At 36.0% G+C, this 19,545-nt stretch overlaps 1 protein-coding gene across 3 annotated transcripts in view; it reads left to right on the top strand.

Moving 5' to 3' along the window:
• The window catches only part of DMXL1 (Dmx like 1), a 78,251-nt gene that overhangs the window by 26,708 nt on the left and 31,998 nt on the right, over nucleotides 1–19,545 (top strand). For all 3 annotated transcript variants that reach the window (XM_063423608.1, XM_063423607.1, XM_063423609.1), the window contains exons 10-25: nucleotides 2,224–2,436; nucleotides 3,164–3,417; nucleotides 3,508–4,192; nucleotides 4,724–4,845; nucleotides 5,369–5,458; nucleotides 5,764–5,866; nucleotides 7,605–7,721; nucleotides 8,998–9,222; nucleotides 9,882–11,564; nucleotides 12,096–12,206; nucleotides 13,512–13,681; nucleotides 14,886–14,983; nucleotides 15,669–15,834; nucleotides 16,627–16,873; nucleotides 17,726–18,816; nucleotides 19,066–19,257. In XM_063423608.1, coding sequence (XP_063279678.1) covers nucleotides 2,224–2,436; nucleotides 3,164–3,417; nucleotides 3,508–4,192; nucleotides 4,724–4,845; nucleotides 5,369–5,458; nucleotides 5,764–5,866; nucleotides 7,605–7,721; nucleotides 8,998–9,222; nucleotides 9,882–11,564; nucleotides 12,096–12,206; nucleotides 13,512–13,681; nucleotides 14,886–14,983; nucleotides 15,669–15,834; nucleotides 16,627–16,873; nucleotides 17,726–18,816; nucleotides 19,066–19,257 — 5,567 coding nt within the window. The remainder of the gene's footprint in view (nucleotides 1–2,223; nucleotides 2,437–3,163; nucleotides 3,418–3,507; nucleotides 4,193–4,723; nucleotides 4,846–5,368; nucleotides 5,459–5,763; nucleotides 5,867–7,604; nucleotides 7,722–8,997; nucleotides 9,223–9,881; nucleotides 11,565–12,095; nucleotides 12,207–13,511; nucleotides 13,682–14,885; nucleotides 14,984–15,668; nucleotides 15,835–16,626; nucleotides 16,874–17,725; nucleotides 18,817–19,065; nucleotides 19,258–19,545) is intronic.

Genomic DNA, 19,545 nt, shown 5'->3' with positions numbered 1-19,545 from the left:
CAAAAACCAGAAAAGGCCTTGGCTCTGTGTAAGCCCTGCCCAGCAACAGCAAAAACATCTCTGTGTTATCAACCCTGTGTTCAGCACAAATCCAAAACACAGCCCAGTACCAGACCCTGTGAAGAAAGTTAACTCTGCCCTAGCCAGAACCAGCACAACTATGCAAACTTTAATTTTGCTTTTGATGGACTTTGCAGTATAAATATGCCCAGCAGCAAACTCACAGAATGAGAATAAAAATAATTTTGAAAAATACTAGAAAGATTAGGTACGTAAAACTTGTCTTTGGCTTTTCTAATCATGTAATCTTTTTATCTTACCTATATCAATCCATATCTGTTTTAATAATGTCTTTTGATTGCTTTTAAGTCAGTAGATTGAAGGATAACATTTGGTGTCCCATGAGGAGGATAATAGGTTGTTCTTGATTGTAGAATTTCTGAAGTATTTTTCACGTTTTAAATCTTAATTTGAAGAAATATATGTTCTCCATCACAGTCAGGTCTTTAAGTACCTCAATCTAGCCAAATTCTTTAAGTAGGCCATTTTGTTTGCCCTTTTGAAATTAAATTTAATCCAAAAACCTAATTGTATTTCCTTTCATTTGATTTAAAGCAAATTGATTTGTGATCTTATTTAAAAAATTGCCATTACTGCAGCATTTTAAAATATTTGATAAAAACTAAAGCTGGAACAGTTTTGTATTTCATTCACTTCACATTTTGAAGAACAGTGCTGTCATATATATTTATATAAGAATAAATGCAGTATGAAACAAAAATCCTTGAAACCTGCTTTTATACTATAATTTTACTTTTTCTGCTGTTCTGCCTGGGTGGAATTCAGTGAAAGGAATAAGCAGTGGTTGCTAGGACAAAATTGTCTCTAGGCAATTTCAGAAAAAGTTTCTGAATTCAAAGGCTTCTGAAATTTTCTGGGAAGAGTGATTGTGATTTATGAAGCAAATAGAAATTCACTAAGAATAATGTCCAGAGCTGAATGTCGTTTAGAAGCTGGTAGTTTTAAATGGAAATCAGAAAAGAAGTGATTTCTTTAGTGACTTCGATAAATACTTACAAAGCAGGTAGATTTATGATCTAATCTGAGAAGTAATCTTTCTAGGTCACCTTATTCACGGTTACTATAGCTTCATCTTTCAAAGGGCGTCAACAGAATTTTTCCCTTCAGGTTCTGTTACTTTCCAAATGCATGATATTTGTGAGACTGGCATTGGCCTGTGTGGGAATATAGACTGTATTTCTTAAACAAGCTGTGCTACTTTTGCCCCCATCCCCTGCTGTATCCCCTCCACACAACAAAATTGTTAGTTGTTGTGGTGCTCCTTTCTTTTATCTGTGTGCTATCAGTTGCAATTTTCTTTGGCTAAATTGGACGATTAGTTATGCAAACCTATTACTGAATTTGATAAAAATTATAGATTTCAGTGAAAAGTATTTTGTCTCCAGGATGTGGTATTTGAGTAAAAGTGCATAAAGAGGAAGCAGAAGGAAATGAGACTATACATGGGGACTTCTAGGTGGGAATTACATGCAGTTTGAGATTTTAACATGTTGCTGTATCATGCATTTGAGGAAATTGCAGTAAACCTATGTGCTTTTTAGCCTTGATTGATTTAGACTGTTACTCTTCAGCAGTCTGATCCTTGCTTCTGTCATACACTTTGTGATTACTGCTTTATTTTTCACAGCAACGTGAGAGACCAAATACCATCAAACAGCAATGTGAATTAACATAATGTATCAGAACCAGAACTCCTGGGGTTTTATGATGGTGTTACAGAGGGCACTGTCTGATATCTGTACTAATTTTTGCTAGTGTAAGCCTATGGTCTTGGGTTACAGTATATATCTACCGCAGCATCTATTGTGGGCTAAATGCTGGTAAATTATGCTTAAATGATTTGGTTCATACTGAACTGTAGTAGCAAAAAAATAAAGTAAATTAACCTGTACGCACAGTGTTGCATCAATGAGATACAGGACATCGCAGGACCCTACTGTTATCCTAATGTAAGCATATCAGAGAACCTCTGTGTGGAACAACAAAGCAGATGATATGGGTGCTAGGAATGACAAGTGGCAATACGCTTAGACTTACTTTTTTCATTGTGGTGTTTCTGCTTAAAAACCATTTCTCTAAAATTGTTTTTTGACCTAACTTATATAGTTCTCCAAAATGTCAATCAGTATCTTTTTCTGGTAGATATTCCTCTACTGCCTTCTATCACATCTCTAAGTCTTGGTGAAAATGAAGAAAAAAGTGGACCTTTTGTTGTACACTGGCTAAACAACAAAGAACTTCATTTTACCTTATCTATGGAAGTGTTTTTGCAACAACTTAAAAGGAGTTTTGAACATCATTCTCCTGAGACTAATACTGAGGATTCTAATCAAATGGATGGCAAATCAGAAGAAGGTAAAAGTCATATAGACATGTGTCATGTAGAGAAATGGCTTTCAGTTTATAAAGTAGTTTGTAATGTTCCCCCAGGGATGGAAGTTAGAGATTGGCAGCTTGACATGTAAGGATACAAACAGATTACAGTGGCTTTTCAATGCATCCCTTATACTGAAAGTATCTAAGTGACTTTTAAAAATGTATCTAGAATTTCTGATTTCTTTTTATAGTTGCTCCAGAAATTGAGTTATATATGCTGAAAATGCTATTATTAAATTAGGCTTGACTGGAGGCCTTTGCATGAAAATGTTTCTTTAATATTAAGGAAGCAGGAACAACTTTAAAATTTACTTTCTTTTTTCAGATATTAATGTATAGCTAATTTAAATAGCTTTATTCTGTAATATAATACAGTGAATTAATTTGAATATATACATCCTGGAGATTATTGCCTTTGTTCTGTCTATGCATGCAAAAATTTGTATAAAATAGGGGAAAAGAAAAATATTTGAAATCAAGGTGCAACGTAAACTATTTTGGTGTGTTAGACACTGAGCTAGCTCCATTAGAGGATTTATGATTATAATCTTCATCCTTTTAAATTGGTTCTCATATGAGTAGCTTATAAAAGGCCTGAAATTAGCTCCAGTGCCTGAATAACACTGCTTCTGGTTTTGAATATATATCTCTCTATATCTATCTGTCTATCTGTATACATTTATATATATGTGTGTGTGTGTTGTAGAAACTGATGTAAATGGAGATCAACAAAAAGGAAACCATGAGAAGAAGGAACTGCGTGATGAGAAAGCTGCTCCATATTCAAGCTTTGTTCCTTTATCCTCTGCTATTTTTGATCATGAAATTGAAGTTTTGCTTTCTGAATGGAGTAAAAATGCTGACATGCTCTTCAGTATCCATCCTATGGATGGCTCCCTGCTGGTGTGGCATGTGGACTGGCTAGATGAGTACCAGCCTGGCATGTTTCGCCAGGTGCAGGTACTTCATTCCTCCTGCATTTTACACTGGTGTTCAGTGAGAAGTATGATGGGAGCTCTAATACCTTTTCTTTCTTTCTTAAAATTGCAGGTGTCATTTGTCTCAAGAATTCCTGTTGCATTTCCAACGGGTGATGCAAACTCTCTTTGCAGAAGTATAGTGATGTATGCTTGTACCAAAAATGTTGACTTAGCTATTCAACAAGGCAAACAAAAGCCTCCTGGCCTTACACAATCTTCATCTATGCTTATCTCTTCTGGACACAGTAAATCAACTAACAGCTTAAAACTAAGTATCTTCACACCTAACGTTATGATGATTTCCAAACATGCAGATGGATCACTGAACCAGTGGCTAGTGAGTTTTGCTGAAGAGTCTGCTTTTTCAACTGTACTCAGTATTTCACACAAATCTCGATATTGTGGTCACCGTTTTCATCTTAATGACTTGGCTTGCCATTCAGTGTTACCACTGCTGCTTACAACCTCACATCACAATGCTCTAATTTCACCAGATGTTGAGAAAGTGATACAGGCAAATGATTCTTTTAAGTCTCAGGAGTCACCAGTAAGACCTCAGAGTAGAGGCAATGCAAATGTGACATCCCAGGATCCCAACGCTGTTTACAGTGAACTTATTCTTTGGAGAGTAGATCCTGTTGGGCCTTTGTCCTTTTCTGGTGGAGTTTCTGAACTTGCTCGGATCAATTCTCTTCATGTTTCAGCTTTTTCTAATGTTGCATGGCTGCCCACACTTATACCCAGCTATTGCCTTGGTGAGTTTCATTTTCTGATAAGAGATGTGTTCTAGAATAATATTAATGTAACCTAACAATGCTCTTAAATAGATAATACAGATATACTTGACCATACTGGAAAAAATGTTAAGGATGGGTCCTTTATTTCACAAATTTTCAAGCTGTTGATACTTGGGAATTCTTTATTTCTGTGTAAAAAGTTTGTCTATTCTTTGGTTTTATTTTACGCTTTTGATATTTTAGGAGCTTATACAATAAAGTTCTTAGATACTAGTGCATACGTCATGGCATGCTGAAGATTTAAAAGCTGAGGGAGATTTAGCTCTAGTTTGCAAATGGAATTCTCATTTCTTTCATATACTTTGATTTGGTTGTTCAGCACAGCTTTAAACTTTGTAGTTCTTGCTTGTAAATAGAAGTTAACAGGAGATTTTCTTTATGCTCTATTGTTTTTCATCATAATTTAAAAATGCCTGTTGTCAAAAAACAAAAGCAGGAAGCCTTATGGTGTTGGAATATTTGAGCACTTTCTACCTTCCTTCTTTTCAGGTGCATACTGTAATTCTCCAAGTGCCTGCTTCGTGGCTAGTGACGGACAGCATTTAAGATTGTATCAAGCTGTAATAGATGCTAAGAAACTTCTGTGTGAGCTCTCCAATCCAGAAATTTCTGTAAGTGAAAAGCCATCTCAAGGTTTTGCATGTTACAACTTCATTCAGTTGCACTAGGCTCAGACTTGGTGACTGATTAAGCTGGTTGCTGAGGATTTCACATGTTGTTCTGCTTGTTAAAACAGATTAGGTAAAGCTTTTTTTAGCTATATTGTATTTCGTTTAATCTCAAACTCTGCATATTGAGGTGGGCCTAGGTTTGACTGGGAAATATCTGTGAAGTGTTTGCACCACAAGGAATAATAACTGTGTGGCTCTATTGTCATAGGGAAAAGTTGAGACAACAATGGAGCTTTTAGGGAAAGGACAATAAGTTGCTATACGTGGGGCTTTCTAGATGCTCTTGTCACCTTTCAACCAGCAAAACCAAATGTGCTCTTCATAAAGCAGGGAATGTTACCTGTGTTCTTACTGAATCACAACTAGTGTATGTTTGCATAGTGATGTTGCACCTATCTAGCAGGGTGAGCCACAGAAATGCATAAGAGTTAACAAGACCACCCCCCTGATTGTTTTCAAACAGAAATATGTTGGTGAAGTTTTCAACATCATAAGTCAGCAATCTACAGCTCGCCCAGGATGCATCATTGAACTGGATGCCATCACAGAGCTTGTAAGATCTTTTGCTATACTCATTTTATGCCATAAATAGCTTTTTTAAATGCGTTAATAATAAAGGCAGTACCTGTAGCTGTCCATTTGGTAGATCTGGGATACTTAGACTGTTTTTGACAAACTCTTGTACTTGTTTTCAACAGCACCTGTAAATGAAAAGAATGTGAGTGATAAAGGTGCATTTTTGTGAGGAATCTTCTGTCGATGTTTTTAACTTTGCAAGTTAAAAGCTCCTTTGTTAGAGAGCAATCTTGAAAAGTATATGCCCGGATGTTTACTTCTTGTGTATTTTTACTTCCTTAGCATGGCCGTAAAACACAGTTATTCCATGTGTTTCAAGAAGAATTTATTTTAAGTAACCAGGAGAAGGAAATGCCTTCAAAGAAGAACAGTTTATCAGACTCTGGTAAAGATTTTCTTCTAATAGAACATTGAGGACACTGTTTTATTTTTCATTCCACAGAAGAAGAACAACTTGTTAAATGACTTTTATCATTTTAATGTCAAACACCTTGACATCTTCAGAAGAACATCTAGTGTAATGAAACTCATGGGTGTTTCACTTCCTTGGAGCTGTGTGCAATTAAATTTTAGATCAACTTTTTAAAATCACAAGATACCCATTGTGTGCTGTGTTAAGCAGTCCCTTACATGAAGGGGGAAGGAGTTTTAAATGTGAAGCCTGTACTTGTAGGGTATGACACAGACAAAACTTACTCTATCCTTTCATGGTGCATGCTCTTTTACATCAGCTAAATGTTGCTCCTCAGGCCTTGCGTGGTAAAACAAATGGCAAGCCAAACAATTCCTCCTCACTATAATACTCTGAGTAGTGTGTGGATTTGTAGGTCCTTGGACAGATGTGAACTGCTCTGGAAAAAAATTATTAATTTTCCTTGATGTAGTGCCTCTGTTATTTGGTTATATAGGCATCACATGGTTCTGTTCCAATGAAATAACGTGTGGGGGAAAAAGAGTAAAGTTTGTGATACCAAGTTTTCTGCAGTACTAGATGGAGTCCTGAATGAAAGGAAGCAGAGTTGTGGAAAAGTGTCAAAGGGAGCAAGGGGAATCTTAAATGAACTGGATATACATAGTGATTATTTGGGAACTGGCTTTTTCTGCCTGAAGAAGAGATTTGGAGTGGAAGAGATAATTCCACCCCTCAGTGGAGTTCAAAAAATGCAATTTAGATATTGTAAATAAGAAACAAAATAAAGAACATAAAAATTGTTACTCTGGAGCATAATTTTATGTTTACACTTGTGTATGATATACACAAATATTTTTAGAAGAAATATGGGAATATTTGATCTTAGACAAGTGTATACATCTGTATGTGTTTTGAAAGTCTGTAATAGATTGCTGCAAGCCATCCATGTAAGGAATTGGGCTAAATGAAGCCTTTGAAAAATTGTTAAATTAGAACTGTATCATTTGCATGCATACCAATATGAAATTATTTTCTAGCACTTTCTTCTTTCCTCTTTAATAATGCATGAAGGTAGTTAATCTCATGTTGTTTATAAAAATAACAAATTCACTTACATTATTCTATGGTACCATAAGCACTGTAATGTGGGAAGCACAGGGCAAATACAGCTTATTCTTGATGATGTTTCATGTGTACATATACCTAAAGGGTCAGAGGAATCGTAGTGGAAAAAGTCCCTAAATTAACTATTCCTTCTTGTTCTAATTGGTTGACTTTGATATGAAGGAAAGAATACGGGTGAACCCTCCAGAAACGGGCACGTATTGATTGTACAACTCACATCTTCTTTTTGTGTAAAACTAGAGCAAGTAAATTCTTAGGAAGAGCCATTGTATCTCTTGTGTTCTAGACTATACTGTACTGTTAGTACATTCTGGGATTTAACTTTAAATGTAGCAAAATCAGGCAAATATGTTGTCATCTCTCAAAGAAAACACTGTCAGTCCTTACATGAGTGTACCTGTAATTGTAGTGTTTTCTGGCTGTGGTAAAAAACTGAGAAAGCCAGTGTAACAGTTAGATATAGTCAGACCATTGCATTTGAGTTTTAGTTCATGTTAGCTTAATGTAATTATTTGCTAGCCAGCAAAATTTAGTTCTGCCTGCAGGTGAATAACCGCTAAGACCTTCCTGTTCTTAATTTTACCAGGAAACCAGCAGAATGGATTCTCTGAAAAATTCTACTTAATAGTGGTAGAGTATACACAAAACCATTCGTTACTACATATGTGGCATTTACATTTGAAGGCGATTCCTGTCTCTATAGGTAAGCCCTCTTTCTTGTAGTTTTCTTTTAAAAAAGCCACTGTCTAGTGAATATCTGCTGTTCAATGTAATTTAAAATGTTTCATCTTTTTTAAAAGATTCTGCCTTGATTACAAGATTTTATCACAACCATTCTTTATTGATAACCTGATGTTCTGATTGCTGGAACTCTTCAGTTCAGTCTGAGGCTGGGAGTTTGGTATTTTTTGTGCATTCTGAGGCTAGATATGCTTAACTGCGTTTAGTACAATCTAGTAGTCACGATGTTTTGCTTTTTGGAAATTTTTGTTCTGCAATTTTTGAGTTTATGCATACGTTTTAAATAGCACCTTTAATAGCAGTAGTCTGAAGCACCTAAGCATCACTGATGCCATTACAATTCTAAACAATTTTGACGTTCTGAAATCTGCTGTTTCTCTGTCAAATACCAAACTACCTCTAAAAATATGACGTTTAAAAGAAAGGTAAGATACACTTTGGTAGTTTTCTGTTAACATTTAAAGATTTTAAGAAACACAAATTTTTTTAAACACAAATTTAGTGTTTAAGAAACACTACTTACCAGAGGAATCCGTTATAATGCATGTTTCTGTCATTTAAACTAAATTAGCATTTCTTATTGGTGCTTTCAAATGAGAGAAAAAGCATTATTGCAATTAGTTTATAAGTTAGTGAGGATCATACAGATCTAAATTTTCTGATGTCCTTATGCCATGAGGAGATTACTGACAAGGCTTTTCAGCAAATCTATTGGAAATTTTTGTTTTCCGTTTCCATCAATTTCATACTTCAGCTTTTGAGTTTTATTTAAAAAGGGAAGCAGTCATATCACATTCTCTGAGAGCTTATGTTTTAGGGAATAAAATAGAGCTGTTATTAAAACTTTTCTGAAAAATAACTTTCACCAATCTGTAAGCTAAGACACAAAGGTCTTAATTTAATTTTCCCCAGCTGCAGGTATTCTATGCTTGCTGAAACCTTATTTTCAGTGGATAGCCACATACATATCTCTTTGACTGGAGTTTTGGTCTTTTTAGTCATGCTTTGATTGTTTTATAATCTTTCAACAGTTGTAGAATATGAGAAGTATTTAATGTGACATGTCCTAGCATTTCTCTTTAAACCTGAATACAAGAATGCATTTCATTACAATGAATGTCAAATTTTAAGCCAGCTTTTATCTGTCTCTTCTCGAACTATTAAAGTGAGTAAAATGCTTCTTACATTAAAATAAATCATTGATCTTTTAAAATTAACAATGCAAACTTTTTTAATAGATGAAAAGACAGGTTCAAATCCACCTGAAGAATCAACACAAACAGAAGAATCATATTCTTCCCCAGATCCAGAGAAGATCCAGTCACCTTTCACTCAAAAGTATCGGGCCTGTAGAGCAAACCTTCAGAGCACCAGCTGGCTTACTCTGTCTTCCAAAATGGTGTATAGTCAAGAGCTGAGTATGCCAGAAGGAGTTGAAATAATAAGCGTAAAGCCATCAGCAGGTTTGTCATCTTTTTTTAAGAGAGTAAAATAGGGAATCTCTGACTTTTTGACTTTGCTCTTAAAATAGAAACTAAGTAATAGTAAGTTTTGGATTTGTTCTTAGAATTGAGTATGTGTAGGTGGATCCAAAAGATTTGCTAAAATGTACTTCCCCTGACTTGATATCTCAACTTGGAACTAACACTAAAATAAAGCTCTTATTTAAGGTATGATATTTACTATATTCCACATTCTTGCAAAAAACAGAATAGTAGAAACACAAATTTTGTTTTGCAGTCATTCATGAAATTTTTGTAGGATCTGTACTTAAATGTTGAGATTTTCATTCATTCATCATTTCATCATTGTCTTTCTAAAACACAGTTTTAGATTTTTCAATAGAGAAATCTTTGACAGAGGACAGTACATATTAATATTCATGTTTAAATAATATCATTTGACTCCTCTCTAGAGCACAAAATGCATTTAAAGGGTAAAATGGTTTCATGGTATTTTTGCCATATTGTCTCCTTTGTGAGGCCTTGTAAATGACCTCTTTATGAGGAAGCATTTGTGAGGAGTAATACTTTTTTTAATTTGGAGTAATAGAATGGTGGCTGAATAAAAATTTTGGTTTTTAGTGTTCCCTCCAGTAAAAGAGTATTTTATTTCATTGTAGGACATCTCAGTTCTTCTTCCATATATCCTGTTTGTCGTGCACCTTATCTGCTGGCTACTTCCTGCTCTGATGGAAAAGTTCGATTCTGGAGATGCAGGGTTGAATCATCGTCTTCCATGCCACAGTGTGGCACAGACAGTGATGTTAAATATATATGGGAAGAATGGCCATTACTGATTGAGGATGGACTTCCTAGTAGTAGTGCTATTAATGTTCCAGGGAGGCCAACTGACGTCAGCTGTGCACACACAAACAGATTAGCAGTAGCGTACAAACAGGCAACATCTAGAAATAGCCATCTTTCTCAAGATTTTGTGATGCACGTTAGTATTTTTGAATGTGAATCTACAGGGGGTTCTTCTTGGATTTTAGAACAGACGCTTAATTTAGATGAGATAGGCACCATGTTGGACTCCAGTGTTAGTGTGGATAGCGATTTAATGGCAGATAACCAACAAGATACTTCTCTGTCTCACAGTGGGAGTATCATACCCAACACTAAGCACTTGGTACACTTAGATTGGATGTCTAGGGAAGATGGTTCTCATATTCTGACAGTAGGAATTGGATCAAAACTTTATATGTTTGGTCAGCTGTCTGGGAAGAGGCAAGAACAAAATGGTAATGAGATTGTAGCAGTCTCCCACAGTGTCAGTCCTAAGGCTGCAACCCTTTCTGGGTTTGTTTTGCTGCGTTGTGTTGACTTGGTTTCATCTGTGGAGGGGTCACCTCCTTTTCCTGTGTCCTTGTCTTGGGTGCGTGATGGCATTCTAGTAGTTGGAATGGATTGTGAAATGCATGTTTATTCCCAGTGGCAGTCTCCTTCTAAACAGGAACTAGTTAGTACAGATTCCTACAGTGGAAGTATGCCGTGCATAACTAGCTTAATGAAACAAAGCCATTCAGCTGCCTCAGGTCTGCATCCACCAAAGAGAACCTTGACCAGATCTATGACCAGTCTTGCACAGAAACTTAGTGGGAAAAAGTCTGCTTCTGATCTGTCTTTGGAAATGGAAGATTCTGGTCTTTTTGAAGCAGCTCATACATTATCTCCAACTTTACCTCAGTACCATCCATATCAACTATTGGAACTCATGGATCTTGGTAAAGTACGCAGAGCAAAAGCCATTCTGTCCCATTTGGTGAAGTGCATTGCAGGAGAAGTTGTTGCTGTAAATGAGTCTGAGCCTAATCATGACAAGAGGCACAGATCTCTGACGATCAGTGCTAGTGGAAGTACTGCAAGAGATCCCAAAATGTTCAGCAAAATGGAGACTACAGACTATATAGAAATAGACTCTGTTCCACCATTGCCTCTGTATGCTCTGCTTGCTGCAGATGATGATTCATCATATTCCTGTTCAGAGAAGTCCAATAATCAGAATAGTCAAAATAAAAAGGGTATACCCAATGACAGTTATGAAAATCTCTTCCAAAATACTGTTACAGCTACAGATGACCTTGTCACATTTGAGGCAGATGAAGACAGTTCAAAAGTCATTGACCTTTCTCAATACAGCCCAACTTACTTTGGACCAGAACATGCTCAAGTTCTTTCTCGTCACTTGCTTCATTCAAGCTTGCCAGGTCTGACTAGGATGGAGCAAATGTCATTGATGGCCTTGGCAGATACAATTGCTACCACCAGTACTGACATTGGAGAAAGCAGAGACAGAAGTCAAGGTAAGTTGTCTCTTCCAAGTTAAATGTACTACTGTGCTTCACAACCTTTCCTGAGATTTCTTCCTATTTTGGAATATTTTTATGGCTTGTAAGATGATGATGCACCTTCATTTCATAGTATAATTGTTTCAGGACCTAATACTTTCATAAAAATCAAATTTTCTTTTGCTTCCTGGTGATGCCACTGTGAGTCCATCAGTCCACAAACTGTAATTATTTTTAATTCATTTTTGAAGAGACAGTAATGACAAATATTTGTTATACTGTGTAGAGAAATTGAGAATAATTTGGTTTTGTTTTTTAGTAGATAACACTTTTTCTGTTCCTTTCTTGAAACAGAAGAAATAACTTCAAAAGTTTTCGTATTTGAAATTTTCTTTTCTCTTTTTGTGAAGGGAGGAATTGTGAACTAAGCTATCGTTTACAAATTTAAAGTGTTAGTAGTCACAAAATAAAACTTCTTCCATTGAGACCCACGACACTTACTTGGAGTAATTGCTGTAAAATGTGTGTAAAAATATCAATTTCCAGGTGGAGAAACTCTTGATGAGTGTGGTTTAAAATTTTTATTGGCTGTCCAGCTTCACACCTTTCTGACAACGGCACTTCCTCCTGTGCATCGAGCCCAGCTGCTTCACCAAGGTAACTGGTGTGTTTTCTTAGATGAGTTGAGTTTTAGTGATGTAGCTGCACCTATGACTGGTGTGCTGCTTATGTGCCTCTGCCGAATCAGTGATTTAATTAATTGGAGTTTTTTAAGAAAATACTGTCCAATATGAATGAATGCTAGAGCAGAAAATATCTTGTTTTGTTTTTGGTAAAGATCTCAGAACTGATTTTTTTCTAATAATTTTTAGTTTCTGGGGGGATGTTTCTGTTTCCCAAGTTACATGGCTTTCTAGTGCCGTGTTGATCTAATAATCTTCTGCAGGAATAATGTAATAGAATACTGTAGCTATTTATGTAGGGGCTTGGTACATATTTGGAAAAAAAAATTACTACTCAGATTTCAAATATTTCTATATACATGTATATGTATATAGAAATATTTCAAATATTTCTATATACATGTATATGTAATTATACAACCAACTATTTCATGTGGGGAGGTTTTTTTGTATAATTTAACTAGTTCCATCCTGATACTGCAGATGACAGAATGAGATGGATTTGATTAGTCATAATCAGATCTAAATGACTGGCTGTGATTACTCCTTTAGCCATTATGACAGGTGATAGCATTTTCAATCGCATGGCTTGTCACCCCTCAGCTGAATCAGAGGCTGGTATTTGCCAGGACTGCAAATTTTAATTGAGATACTTCTGCTTCTGGTGAGCTCAGAAATTGGTAAGAGTGAAAAGCGCCTCCAGGGCACTTGCAGAAGTACTTTTGTGCAAAGAAACATCTGGCTCTCTGACTGGAGTTGCAATTATCCATAGCGAGCTATGTTGTTGCTTACTAATTGGTGTATTTCTCATGAGTTTTTGTTATTTCAAGTTTTCTTTTGTATCTCTATCCCCAAAGATGTTTTTTGCTCTGATTGTCTGCAACTTGTGCATTTTCTAATCCAAGTCAAAATAGTGAACCTATCCTTCAAAATTTTGAGGCATTGAATCAGTGCACTGCACTTTAGCTAGTCTTAGTGTGACTCATTATCCATATATTTTGTAGTGCTTCATAGAGAAACTCTGTTCGTTGCAAACTTACCTAAGGAGTTTGTGGATGAAAAATTGTTCCTAGTTGTATGATTTTTCTGTAATATTTGATATGCAGTCCTAACAAATACTCTTAAATTTCTGTTGCCTCATCAGCACTGCACTTAAATATCCAAACCAATGAGTTTGACCTTCTTCCCTTCTCCCTTTCCCATCCTCTTGTCTTCAGATTCTGGATTATTTTATTAATAAATGTATTTTGAATTTTTTTTTAATTTATTTATTGTATAGGCTTATCTACTTGTCATTTTGCATGGGCATTCCATTCTGTAGCAGAGGAAGAACTCCTGAGTATGCTCCCTGCCGTGCAGAAGGGAGATCCAACATGGTCAGAGCTCAGAGCCATGGGTGTAGGATGGTGGGTCCGAAACATCCACAGCCTGCGGAAATGCATAGAAAAGGTAGAGTCATAGCATTCCAAAAAACAAGCCAACCAACAAAATCTTTCCAAACAGCTGTTCCCCAGTGTTTGCCTTCTATTTATGTAGTTTTAAGTTTTTTAGATAATGGAGTTTTTCTGAATGTTTCATGCTGTATTTTTTTGTATCTATACTTTTCTGTCTGAATAGGAACTTCTGTATTGAACTAAATTTTTATTAGTACTTTAGACTTCAAATTCCAGTGTGGAGTACATTTTTTGCTCTTAGATACTCCATCCTAAAGGTAATATTGTACAGTGCTTATTGTGGATGCTCAACATACAGGTGGAGCAGTTTTTTAAACAGTAGTTTTTTTATAGCAAAATTGAGAAAAGTTGTGGAAAAGGTTGTTCTTAGAAACCTATCAGATATGGGAATGACCTAGATATCATATGTCCCTCTGTCTTGCGAATTTATTATTTTCCATGATAAAAAAACCTTCTAATGTTTTGTTTTGGCTTGCTGGTTTTTTGGTTTTTTGAGGATTTTGTTGGGGTTTTATATATTAAATATTTTAATCATCACAAATGTGGCACTAAGCTTAACCTCATCATCACTTGTTTTAAGCTCTTGGAAAAGCCAAGTGTGTTGAGCTAGAAAATGACATGCCCAAGATACTTTGACTACAAAGCAAGAAGTGGTAAAATGCATGTCTTTACTTTTACTTTTAAATCTTCAGTTATTAATCATCACTTTATGAAACTTAACTGCCTTGCATTAAAAGAATCCAGATATTCTGGGCCTGAATTTAAGATTATTTTACACGGGACTTGGACTATTTTTGCTGCCACTTACTCTTTTTCCTTTCCAACCTCCAGAAGGAATCTATAAACAATTTTTCTCCTGTTGTCACTGGTCCCAGCCTGTTCTTCGAGACTCCATCAGTCCTTTGATTACCAGAGTAACTAGTAAATTAATTTTGCTATGATTTTAGAAACTGATTTCAGATATAGGGATTCCCATTGGATCTGGATAAAAGCTTCTAGAACTGGAAGGGCATGAGCTAAGTGATATCAAACAGGCTGTTGTATCTTCACATGTTCTTACATCAGACTCATAATGACAGGAAGGATCCTGTACTAAAGAGAACTTCAGAACACTATGGAGTATGGGATGCCAGCAGCAACAAGAATTTAATTTAAGATTAATCTAAATTGTGGTTGTTTCCTTCCTTTTGAACTGTCAGGTGGCTAAAGCAGCTTTCCAGCGAAACAACGATCCACTTGATGCTGCCATCTTTTACCTTGCAATGAAGAAGAAGACTGTTATCTGGGGATTATACAGGTATTCAAGCTCTTACATGGCATTTCACACTGTCTAGTATAATTTTGGGGAAAAAGAATGTGATGGTAATCGAAAGGAAGCACAAATATTACCATTGAAAGCTGAGGATTTCTAAACTAGTCATTACATTGAATGAGTAGTTCCTAACTTTCTTATATTTACTGAAGGAATTTAGTTGCTGTTTCTGTAGATAGATGCTGTAAGTTTTGGTCTCAAATCTCCAAGTTCAATTACTGCTTAATTCTGATTTACTTTTAAGGACTAGCATTGTAGTGTGTGAGATGTCACGCTTATTATCTTTTATATAAGTATTTGTTGTTAGAAATTTTACCCTCAGTTCAGGTGACTGACTTATGTCTTTCTAACTGATGTTTCATAATACAGCATTCAATGTTGCAAATCTTCTGAAAACAAAATTGCACTGTCACTTAAGAGCTCACCTTAAGAAATATGAGATTTTCTGTATTTGTATCAGGTTATTGAAAATACAGTTAGATTTCTTATTTACTGAAGTTTCTGCTGTTTTTAAATATATGTAGCCTTCTCAACTCTTAGTGTGGTGAGAGACTCTGTATTTCCTAATGTAAAAATCTGTGCAAAATTATACTGACATCTGCAGAAATGAAGAACCATAGTGCAACTAATAAAAAGTAAAATATTTTTATCAATTATGTTCAATATGCAGGTCCCAGAAAGATGCTAAAATGACACAGTTTTTTGGAAACAACTTTACTGAGGACAGATGGCGTAAAGCAGCATTAAAGAATGCTTTTTCTTTGCTTGGCAAACAGCGTTTTGAACATTCTGCAGCATTTTTCTTGTTGGCAGGACATTTGAAAGATGCTGTGGAGGTAATTTTTAATTTTTTAATGTAAAATTTTTAATGTTTAAGACTGTTACATTGTCCTGAATGTACTAATATACTGAATGCAGTTTGCATTTTGCAATAGTATGATCCCTGAAGTTTCTTATGCTTTCAGTTTGTGCTCTTCTTTACCATTCCAAATCAATGATGAATACAAAACCTTCATCTTTACATTCTGATTCCTCTTTGGCTGTCATATTACTGATGCTGAAAAGTGATGTGGGTAATTTCTAATACTAAGGGGCCTGCCTATGATTAGCTTCCTTTCAGATTGTCTGCCCAGTCCTATAGGAAGACAGCATAGTATTTCATTAGGAAGTTCCAGACCTGGTGTTTTGGCAGTGATGTGGATCAGCTCCTAAAATCCTTTTACAAAAAAACAAAGCAAACAAAAATTATTTCATGGGTCTCTTTGAATTGCAAAACTGTGAGGAAATTAATCTCTGTGGTAATGAAGGATTTGTTTTGAAAGCTTTGTGGCTAAAACAACCAGAATCCAGAGGTAAGAGGCATGTGCACATTGGCAATGATCTATTGAAGCTGGTTGATTGCAAATATCTATTGTCATGCCATACTTTAACAGAAGAAATGCAAATCCAATCTTGTGTGTGATACTTAGCTACACCTGTTCTGCTTAGTTCCTGCTCGCTTTTTATGGAGCTGATAGACCTACTTACTTTAATCTGAGCAGATTTATGTCACTTACTGCCCTGTAATCATTTTAAACTGAGGAGGTATGACAAAGTTTGATCATTTTAATATACTTACTTTTAATTAGGTCTGCCTTGAAAAACTGCATGACATTCAGTTGGCTCTTGTAATATCAAGACTTTATGAATCAGAGTTTGAAGTGTCTAGTACTTACAAATCTGTACTACAGAAGAGAGTTTTGGGAAGCGTGTCTACTGGAAAAGAGAGCTCAGGAAACATACACTGTGACCCTTTCCTGCGAAGTATGGCATACTGGATTTTGGAAGATTATAGCAAGGCTCTTGACACTTTGATTAAACATTCTGTTGAAGGAGGTAAGAATATAAGTATTTGGCCTGTTGAGTTGGTTTTAACTCTTTGTTCATTTAAGCCACAGTTTCTTGAAGTGTCATCTGAACAAAACCAGGGACCACACAGTTGGATACCATTGTTAGTAAATAGCTTGCTGTAGCAATGTATGTGGACCTTAATAGCAAACATGGTGACTGTATTGTTATTATCCTGTATCCCGTGAGTGCATACTTTGTCCTTTAAGTGTGAATATCAGGATAATGGAATGACTCTGCAGTAATGCAGCTGTTTTGTAGACATGAAAATGAAATAAATAGGTGTTGCACTGCTGTGTAATTAATTTATTTGTATGTAATACTGCTGCCATTATGTATAAACATTACTGGTTTTCTAGTTTTATTGTAAATTGCATTTCTTTTAAGATGTAGACAAAATAAAAAATTCTAATCCAATTTTTTAAAAGAGACTTCAAGTAAAAATCTCTAAGATATGGCATCCTATTGTCATTTAGACATGGAAGGTGGAGACTTCAGAAATCTAAAATTAACAGAAAAGTGATCTTGTTTGACTTCAGTAAAACTGGCCTGACAACAAGGAAAATAAATGGTAGCTGTTTTAATTTAAAAAGTCATGCCTGCTGCCCTACACTGCTTGTTTTTAGTAGATTTGGCAATGTCCTTCCCACTGAGATATTCATATGATAAAGGTGCAAAGGAGGGTGCAGAGGAAGGTGCAGTGAACAGTAGAAGGAATGTATGAAGTAGACAATAGGATTAATACTAAGACCTAAAAGCCTTCTGATGAACATAGGACTTTGCAGATTGGTTATTTCATACAGAGTGGTACGTTTTCCTCATGCTGCCATATCTTTTCAGATGAAGGAGATGGCTCATCAAGTTGCAACCCGGCAGTGTTTAACTTCTATAACTACCTAAGAACACATCCTCTCTTGCTGAGGCGGCATTTTAGCTCGTCTGATAGATCTTCCACACACATTTGCCTAACAGTAGAAAATGGATTGGCTGACAAAATCAACCTAGGTGAAAGACGGCTATTTTTCACCACTGCATATGCTCATCTAAAAGCTGGTTGTCCTATGTTGGCCTTAGAAGTGTTATCAAAGATGCCCAAAGTTGTCAAGAGGTCAAAGACATTTTGCAAATCCCCTAGTTTAGTGGATACTGGTAAAGATTTCTCACCGTATTCTCCAGTTAAAGAGTTTGAAACAAAAGATCAAGCTTCCAGTATTGATTGGTCTCAGCCAGTATTCAATGGTCTAGGTTCATCTTCAGACTGTTCATCAGGAAAACATTCAAGTTCCACTCTTTCCTTTGATTGGAGCCAGCCAAGTGCTCTATTCCAAGATGAACAATTGCAACTACAGTCAGACAGTGATGAAAATGATGAGAGTGAAGATTCTTCCCTGGTAATGAAAGAGCTGAAACCTCTGAAGATTACTGAAAAACTACATGAAACAAGTTCTAGCTACACAGAATCTTCTAGTGTAGTTGATGACCAAGATATTCTAAGTCCATCAGAAGATATCATTTCAGCACAGCTGAAGTTTAGAGCTTGCCTGAAAATCCTTACTGTGGAGCTTCGTACACTGTCCACTGGCTATGAGGTAGATGGTGGAAAGTTGCGGTATCAGCTTTACCAGTGGCTTGAGAGAGAAGTGGTAGCTCTTCAGAAGACCTGTGATTATGGTGTTGAAGTAGAAGAGATACAGTCAGGAGTCAGAGGGATGCCAGATGAAGCTACATTACATGAAAACACTGAAGACTTAGCTGACCAGGAAAAAACTATGCTACAGAAAGAAGACTTCCAGAAAAGACGTCAGTGGCTTCTGAAATACCAGTCTCTCCTCAGAATATTCCTTAGTTACTGTATACTTCATGGCTCACATGGTGGAGGCTTGGCATCTGTCAGAATGGAATTAATTCTGCTGTTGCAGGAATCTCAGCAGGTATGTGGGGGAGCTTAGGTCTGCTTCAGGTTTGTAGATTTATTTGAAAGTGTTTTGTAATATTTTTGAAATTTTCCTACTGAAGCATAGACCTGTTTTTTAACAAATCTAAATACATTTTTAACAGGTTTTTTTGTACACTGTTTATTTTTTGTTTTTTAGAATCCTTTTCCCTCTTTCAAAAGTTCTTATGTTCCCTTAAAAAAAATGTACTAGTGCTTTGTGTGTGTGTTTCTTGCTTGTTTTTAGGAGCAGCCAGTACAGATACCTTCCAGCCCTCCGCCAGAGCAGAGCTCCATACCTCTCCTATTTGCTTGCACAGCTAGTGCCAAAACAGTGGTGGCTAATCCATTGCTACATCTTGGCAATTTAACTCATGATATATTGCATGCTATAATAAACCTTGATTCACCACCTCATCCAGATACTCAGAACAGCAAGGTACGTATTTTTTTATAGTTGTTTTGTTTTTGTTATCATCTAGTTTGCTGAAGTCACAATTCTTTTTCAGACAGCATGAAAACTTTGTGTTGTGCCTGTCTGTGACAAATAATAAAACATGAAACATACATATTTTCTGTAGTACTTATTTTGTGCTAAAAGACACGTCCACTCATTGCTGAGGTGTTGAGCATCTGGTTCAACAAGCTGTTGTAGGTTGGCCACTCTCTGAACTGGATATTTGTCCAAGAGGACATTATTACTTGGAAAACATATGATACTACATCA

Source organism: Prinia subflava, chromosome Z (genome assembly GCF_021018805.1).
Source record: "Prinia subflava isolate CZ2003 ecotype Zambia chromosome Z, Cam_Psub_1.2, whole genome shotgun sequence".
In the NCBI taxonomy this organism is placed as follows: Eukaryota; Metazoa; Chordata; class Aves; order Passeriformes; family Cisticolidae; genus Prinia; species Prinia subflava.
The sequence above is the reverse complement of the archived record's forward strand: the minus strand, read 5'-3'. Positions and strand labels throughout refer to the sequence as shown.